The sequence below is a fragment of the Chaetodon trifascialis genome, chromosome 6 (assembly GCF_039877785.1).
Source record: "Chaetodon trifascialis isolate fChaTrf1 chromosome 6, fChaTrf1.hap1, whole genome shotgun sequence".
NCBI classification, from domain to species: Eukaryota; Metazoa; Chordata; class Actinopteri; order Chaetodontiformes; family Chaetodontidae; genus Chaetodon; species Chaetodon trifascialis.
In genome coordinates this window covers 10,771,457-10,779,873 of record NC_092061.1, presented here as the reverse complement: position 1 = coordinate 10,779,873, position 8,417 = coordinate 10,771,457, and the positions used below count along the sequence as shown (strand labels likewise).

The 8,417-nt window shown below is 39.8% G+C and overlaps 1 protein-coding gene across 1 annotated transcript; it reads right to left on the bottom strand.

Moving 5' to 3' along the window:
* Positions 1–2,181: 2,181 nt before the first annotated feature.
* On the bottom strand, positions 2,182–7,715 carry LOC139332559 (F-box/LRR-repeat protein 20-like). Its single transcript, XM_070964590.1, has 9 exons — positions 7,649–7,715; positions 6,842–6,996; positions 6,243–6,326; positions 5,642–5,764; positions 5,375–5,502; positions 5,033–5,149; positions 4,773–4,880; positions 3,728–3,795; positions 2,182–2,325 (listed from the first exon to the last, which is right to left on the bottom strand). The coding sequence occupies exons 4-9, from the start codon at positions 5,762–5,764 to the stop codon at positions 2,270–2,272; spliced, it is 600 nt and encodes a 199-aa protein (XP_070820691.1). The 5' UTR covers positions 6,243–6,326; positions 6,842–6,996; positions 7,649–7,715; the 3' UTR covers positions 2,182–2,269.
* Between the last annotated feature and the right edge of the window lie 702 nt (positions 7,716–8,417).

Here is an 8,417-nt window from a genome sequence, read left to right as displayed (position 1 = left end):
TCAGAGAGCGTAAATGCACACAATGTAGGTTACACTCCCTGTTATTTAGATCTATGGGATCTACTGATCTAATTTAATGAACTACTTGCTTACCATGTACCTCTAGCGCTAACAACCCCGATTCCAAAAGTTTGGATGCTGTGTAAAATTATTGTTATTCAGCTTTTTTGCTGAATCATATGGTTTCCTTACAGCCCTTTAGTACATTTTCTGTGTTTCTGTGTAAAACAAACAAGACAGATTGTGATCATTTGCTAGTCCTCATTGACTTGTACTCAATTGAAAACAGTCCATAGACATATATCTAATGTTTTACATCATCACCACTGATTTTTGTAAATATCTGCTTATTCTGAATTTGATGCAGCAACACGTTTCAAACAAGGTGGACGGGAGCAAAAAAAAAAAAAAAAAAAGACAAGAAAAGATGTTTGAAACATTCCACAGGTAAACAGGTTGATTAGTAACAGGTGATAGTACCATGATTGGGTGTGAAAGGGTTAGGGTTAGGGTTAGGGCATCCTGGAAAGGCTCAGTGGATCACAAGCAGGGATGGAGTGAGGTTCACCACTTTGCGAACACATAGTTGGATAAAGGATGTTACGACATGGGCTCAAAAACTCTTTGTACAACACAGTTTATCTGCAAATGATTTCATTGTTTTCATTTCCATTTTACACAGCGAAAGGGGTTGTCCTTATTTATTTAATTAAGTCATAACTTCATGGAAAACAACAGAGTCAGATTAACCCACTACGAGGCCCCAGAGCAAAAAAGAGTTGTGGGCCCCTGTTCAGTGCCCTGTGTGTCCCCCCCATTAAGTTTGGTGATAATTTTAATCCACATAACATAACATTGTTTTTCCATTTTCATCAAAAACAGATAGTGACACCGTACTTTGGTCCAGTGTCATTGGGTGGGATGTAGACCGACACACCCTACTGTTTAGGTATGTCAATTTGCACAGTATTTTTCTTTTCTGTTTTTTTTACTTTGATCTAACTCAATATAACTGAGGCAACATTTTCTAACAATTCTTTGTACATTTAGTGATCTTCTTTGTATTTTGAGTGGAGAAAACCCAATAATATACAGTTACTCTAAGATTAAAAACTGAGTTGAGCCTACATGAAAACAAAGAGAAAACAAGATCAGCCAACTTATTAAAGTCAGCATATTAAATAAACTAGACCTGATTAAACTGAGTAAACTTTAGTTTTAGCTTCAGGTCTTATAGATAACAGCACCAACACTGCTGATACACAGTGATGTAGGCTGCCACTACACTGCGAGCTAATGTTGTTAGCACGCTAATCGATATTGGCGTCACAGCTTTTGCAAACTGAATCAAATAAGTACATTATTTAAAATGCACACCTAAGTACACATGATGGTACAACCCCGATTCCAGAAGGTTTTCATACCCAATCATAATGCTATCACCTGTTACCAATCAACCTGTTTACCTGTGGAATGTTCCAAACAGGTGTTTTTGGAGCATTCCACATTCTTCTCAATCTTTTGTTGCTGTTTTCCCAACTTGTTTGAAACGTGTTGCTGCATCAAATTCAGAATAAGCAGATATTAACAAAAATCAATGAAGCTAATGAAGTAAAACATCAAATGCATCGGCTTTTATGCTGTTTTCACTTGAGTATATGTCAAAAACAGGATTTGTAAATGATCATATTCTGTTTAATTTATGTTTTATACAGAGTCCCAACTTTTTTGGAATCAGGTTGTTTAACTATATTTAACTGAAGTTATGGACACAAAACCGTACTCTCTGCCAACATCAGCTGCGTTCACATGGCTGCCACCACAAGAAAAGTGAACACTGCAAGCAAAACCAGTTCAGACTGGTTCTGTTGGTGCTGGGCAGGTCGTCATAGGAACTTTGGATTTAAGCCTCTTCAGAGTCACTGTGGCTTTTTTTTTTTTTTTTTAGTAAACCACACTTTCATTACAGAAAAGACTGAGTTATTGAAATCTTGATACTTTTTAATTGGGCATGACATAACTAAATGCAATCCTGTTGGATCCTTCACATCCTTCACATGTCTGTGAAAAGTCCGGTGCGCTGCTCTTTTATACATTTACACATATGCTTCAAAATAACATGTTTTTGATTTCTCACCTGGATGTGAACTGATGCTCATTGTCCAAACGTTCTCTCTCATTTTTTGAGGAGTTCCTGTCATCGTCTCCCTCCAAGCGTTGGTCTTTGAAGCCACTGATGAACTCCTCTAAGGTCACTGTGCCGTCTCCGTCAATGTCTAGGCGCTTGAATATCCTGTCTATTTCTTCCGAGGGGACTTGGAGCTCCTGACAAATAATATAGAACTCATTTTTTTCAATCCGCCCAGAATTATCCTCATCGTAGGCATGAAAGAGCAAACTCAGGCGGTTTTGTTCTTCCTCACTCATACCCTTTGTTGATGCCATCGTTTTGCTTTCAATGTCCTTGTTTGTGTGGCTTTAGAGGAAAGAGTGTTAAGTTGGTTGCAGATAATTAACAACAGATAAAAGTGCTATAAAACAGCTGGAGCCTATTGGAGTAACTATAGCAAAGTTAAATAGTTAAATTTAATGCTGCATTTCCTTTGGGTGAGAATCAGAGATGGTTGGAAGCCAGCTGTTAGGTGGGTAAAACATTATCCTCCATGCCCGTAAAAATCCCATTACTAAAGGTGCAAAGACTGCAGCTCCAGAGCAAGTCTAAATCCTTCTGCTACCTCGCTTTTATACCCTTCCTTTCTTGACACACTTGTCATGTGCACTCCTGACAAAAACAAAATGCTTTAGGATCCAGGATGACGGTGTTGCAAATGCTGTTAAAGCCATGACTCGCATCAAAGTGGAAGATTCCCTCTGGGGAAATCAAAGAGAAAGAAATATCAGTGCGGCCAGGATGTGCAGGAGTAGATACAAGAACATAAACTAACTTTTTGTTTTCCCTCCAAACAGGTCACAAAGTGAATCTTCTCTATCATCATACACAAATGCAATATTTGTATATGCTCTCACATATCTAACCTACAGTGTATACATCATACTCATATCTCCAGCTTGTATATGATGCCCACTGTAACTGCAGATGTTAATATTGTTTTAGCATATTCATATCTACCACTTACTGTTTAATTAGATGTGACCTCAATTCACATTATTCTTCACTGTACTGCTTTTGCACTTCTGGTTGGACGATAAACTGTGTTTTGTTTGTACGTGTACTCCGTGCAATATCAATAAAGTTGAGTCTAATCTACTACTCAGAGGGGCTTGTAAGAGAAGACACTGAGTGATGCTTGCACACATTCAGCAGAGAACACACCGCTGCACACACAAACCAGCATCAGAACAGCCAATGATTCTTAGATTGCGTAATCTCTAAAAATACAGGGATTACTAATGACCCTGCAGGGAACAAAACCTCAGGATGGGAAGTCACAGCACATTTGTAATTCACTTCCAAATACACACAGTCAAACACACACAGATAAATTTGTGCACTTTATTCATCATCTGAGCATAAATCATAATCCTCCTTGGTACTTTATTCAGCACATTACCGTCACACCATAGAAATAAATGTATCAAAAGTAATAATGTTATATATATGTGTGTGTGTGTGTGTGTGTGTGTGTGTTTTATGTTGTGTGTATTTGTCCAGTTGTGTGCAGCTGTATGTGTGTGAGTCAGGGTGGAGGGTAAACTTTAAGTGTACTGTTAACTTGTCTGATGTCTCTCTCAGCAGGGATTTGACTACAGCCGTAGAGATGGAGCACCTTCAACCTAAAAGGAGAGAAACATGGAGATAAGTGTAAGTGTGCGCTGACCTTTTCTCTAGCTAAAGAGTAAAGGTCTGATGTTTGGTGATGTCAGATAGTTCAGCTCTTCTTTTGATCTGGTATATCAGCTCCATAATGACATCTGTAGCAGCTGATCTGTTTCTGTTTGCCATGAGGTCACACCAAATAGTTGCTCATTGTATTCATGGTTGACATTATTGTGATCATGACTGTGCTGATGATAACAAAGAGGAACTGCCTGCTTGCTTCATGTGTGGTAAGTCTGATATCTTATAAAAGTCACACAGGGTTTCATGCCAGTTCTCACTTCAGCATTTTTATATTGGTAGGAACTTCTATTATATTCTTTTTTTCGAAGTAACTTAAAGTCATTGTGTTTCAAAGTGAAAGTACGAAAGTATTAGTGTCAAATCATACATAAAGTACCAAAAGTGAAAGTACTCATTAGGCAGAATGGCCCATGTCAGAATACTATATAAATGACATGATTGTATTTATGATACATTAACCTGTTCATCAGTTTCATGCTGCTGATGACAAATGTGGGGCTGATCTTATTGACTTTATATACTGCTAACTTGTGAAATTCCTGCTTTATCTTATTCTAATACAACATATTATGTTTATGTTTATTTTTATCATATATTGTATTAATAATCTGAATCTCAACTAGTAACCAATGTTGTCAAATAAATGGGATAGGCTCCAGCCCCCCCACAACCCAATCAAAAAGGGATGGTCAGATATAGACAATGGATGGATGGTAAAAGGTAATATTCCTCTCTGAAATGTTGTAGAAGTATAAAGGAGCATAAAATGGAAAATTCTGAGTGGTTCAAAGAGTACACCTCAAACTGAACTTTCATGCTTCATACTCTGCTCTGAGTAATTAACCAAATTCTCCATTAAAATAAATACTAACTCAGTAGTTTCTCCAGATATTAAAATGTGTGTGTTTACCTCTTGCAGCATCTGCAGAGCTTCAGTATGTTCTCTAAGGTGATGTGGCAGAAACTGAGCTTGATGGTTTGGAGGTGTCTGCTGCAGTAATTTGCAAGCAGAGTAACCCTGAACATGCACACACACACACACACACACACACACACACACACACACACACACACACACACACACACACACACACACACACACACAGTAGATGGGATCCAGTCAAGTTAGATCTATGACACATCACACACACAGTGAAAGCTTCAGCTCACCCTCTGTTTCCTGTGCCAGTGGAGCTGAGATCCAGCTGCTGAAGTCCTCTACATCCCAGAGCCAGAGCCTGAACTCCTGCATCTGTTACTGCCTTACAACCACTCACATCCAGGGACCTGACACACAGACACACATACTACAACTGTCAGGAACACCAACCAAAACTGGACTAACTAAAGGAGAAAACTGAATCAAGAAAAGAGCAATTTGCATCCCGAGGGAATTCATGTAAATCCAGTTTCCTCACAAGTACAATAGCTTAGCTTAGCTTGCGTGTGTGTGTGTGTGTGTGTGTGTGTGTGTGTGTGTGTGTGTGTGTGTGTGTGTGTGTGTGTGTGTACCTGATACATGGTGTGTATTTGCCGATGCTGTGCAGTGTAAGGTCAGTGACTCCAGGACAGGAACTGAAGGTCAGACTCTGAAGTTCGACGCAGTTCTGAAGCAAAGTGTCCACTGTGGCATCAGTAACCTTTTACAGGAAAAACAGACAGAGGGACGACATTTAAATCTCCAGGTAAGACTTCGTACTGTAGAGTTTCTTTATCATACATAAAATTTAGAAATGTTGCACATTTCTGGAATTTCAAAAACAGAAATTTGAAAGTCACCGCCTGCAGTCCAGTGAGGTTGAGTGAAATGAGACGTTTGAGCTGTGACATCATCACTGTGAGACTGTGTGCGTTGACTTTTGGCACCTGTCCGATGTTGAGATGCTGGAGGCCAGGACACATCTGAAACAGAAACTGAGAAGCTCCACAGACTGCTCATGTAGTGGAAAACATATTGTGCTATCATGTAATGCTATATGCACAGGACATGATATGAAGACAGACTGGAGAAACTCTCCACAGGGAGTCCTGTTTAAGACATATTATTTCACACAAGATATGTGACGCTAAACATTTGCTACCAGTTTAAAACAAGATATATTTGATTACTTTTCAAGATAAAGTACCTCATAAACTGTCTGTAGACAGGATGAGGAGAGAAACTGACAGCCAAATACCTCCAATCTGCACAGACTGATGAGCAAACACACTCACACAAACAGAAAGAAAAGAAACAAGTCCATGACACAATGAAGACAAAAACACTCATACACACATGCAAATGCTTTGTCTGCTGCATCTGTACATGCACACACACCATCATACAAGCTATAGCACATTTATATTTTAACAGCACATAAATAGACATACTGATACTGACCTGTCTTTGTGTCTGTTGACGAGCTGGATCAGTGGGTCATCGGTGACGTGACAGCCGTTCAGGACAACAGATTTTAGATGCAATCTACAGGAGAGATAAATGAAGGGAAGCTAATGTGCAGTTGATTTTAATGCAGCTCAAACAGCGCGTTTCAAATAATTCAATGAGTATTTAGAGGGCTTGTTTATACAATGACATAAGTGAGTGCACAAAAGACCATTTAAACATGGGTAACACTTAATATTAAAGTATACGCATTTACTGTTGAATAGGTGCTTAATAGCATGTATATTAGGAGTAGATTGTCTCTTAATCAGTCATTATAAAGCTCTTATTAATGCATTATTCTTCAGTCATTATAAAGCACTTATTAATGCATTATTCTGTACGAACATATTCTACAACTACTAAGAGTCTTCCATCAATCACCTCTAAATTACTACTTATTGATAGTAAGTAGGAAGTTGTTGAACATGAATGATGATCTTAATAACCTGACGCTAATCCTTAATAACCACTCTTTAAGTGTGTGTGTGTGTGTGTGTGTGTGTGTGTGTGTGTGTGTGTGTGTGTGTGTGTGTGTGTGTGTGTGTGTTTACCCTGTTTGGCAGTCGCTCAGAGCTCTCACTCCTGTGTCTGTAGCTCCACTCCAGCTCACGTCCACACTGGTCACGTTATCACACAGCTGACCAATCAGAGGCAGCATCTGGTCACCGTGGAGACCAGGACCAGTACAACTTGTGACCTTGAGTTCCTGTAAGGATGGATATTATATGGATTGTTATTATATGGACAGGAGTGACTCTGCATGTGACACCGATGGATAAATAAACAGTCACAGAGGTGAATGAGATCATCTTTAACATGTGAGTCCTTGTGATTTCTAATAAATTAGGCCATAACAGTAAAGTCCTCAAAAAACTTTTAAAAAAGCTGCTCTTTAAAAATGTATTTCAAACCTGTTGCATAAGAGAGAAACAGAAACTCTTGCATGTTTGTGTCAATATAGTATGGTTCAATCAGCAGTCTTCTCTAATCTAAAAAAGCGAGTAGCTGCATCTGATAAATATCATTAGTAATACTGTCATTTCTCACAGAGTAAAAGGATATAGCTGTGGTGCTCTAGTAACACTTTATGCTTTCACATGTTTTGTTTACACTGACAGCAGACAGATGAATTCAGGATGTGGGGTCAATAAATCATAGTGTCAATACAAAAAAATGTGACAGAAGATTCACTTTAAATATTTTTCGTTTTTTTTCCACAACACACAGACAGCACGGTGACTTATTGATTAATGTTGAGGGCCACACTGTAAAGTCATGTGATGCAAACATCCAGAAGCTCCGATCCACCAAGCCTGCTCTGAGTCATCAGCAAAAAAATCTCTGGTTTGCTGTTTTACCTCCAAAGTTTTTCTACACAGAGTGAAAAACATCTCGGGCCAGCAGGAGGTGAGAGACAGGCTGCTGCAGCTGTACAGCCACAGACGGCGAGGACGACGTCTGCTCATACAGAGGAACCAGCGCTCGGTCAGGCTGCAGTTTTCAATCCTCAGGTCTTTCCCTTCAGAAGGACAAAGATTTGCTTTTCAGTGCATGAACCTGTTTTGGTGTTTCATGGTGGTGTGAGAGCATGTGATGCTGCAGGTCTGGGTTATCTTACTGTATGTTTGTCCAGGGAGTGGTACAGTACACCGCTGGAAGCTCTTACATCATGAGAACACACCATGTGCTGTGGCACAGTTTAGATTCCTACATGGAAAGTTGAGGACGTTGCACTCAGACGTGGTGGAATGTTACTAAGTACATTTATGTGTAACTTTTTTCACTCTGTGAAGCACTTTTTGGCCTTTCTCTGTGAAGGGTGTTATACTAAATGAACTATGCTTTCGTCTTCCACCACTGGTCGTTAACTCCAGTGTTTAACCTGATCCTTTAAAAAGCCAAACGGCAGACAGGCAGCTTCAACTGTAGCTGAAGTGTGAACAGCACAGACTCACAGAGCGTGTGATCGGTGGCCAGTGTGTGCAGGCGGCTGCAGACCTGCAGCACTCTGCACAGATCACTGTGAGGCAGCAGAGAGAGGATGGACAGCCACACCTCATCAGGCAGGCACAACCAGCAGCTGTGACAGACAGGGACACCTGCTGGCTGAGAGATGGAATAACAACA

Excerpts from the sequence above, each read along its gene's own strand:
- LOC139332559 (XM_070964590.1), bottom strand. The coding sequence starts at position 5,764 with ATGTGTCCTGGCCTCCAGCATCTCAACATCGGACAGGTGCCAAAAGTC. Across the intron at positions 5,150-5,374 it reads AAATACACACCATGTATCAG|GTCCCTGGATGTGAGTGGTT; the intron begins GTACACACACAC and ends TCTGTGTGTCAG. Across the intron at positions 4,881-5,032 it reads ACTGGCACAGGAAACAGAGG|GGTTACTCTGCTTGCAAATT; the intron begins GTGAGCTGAAGC and ends GTGCATGTTCAG.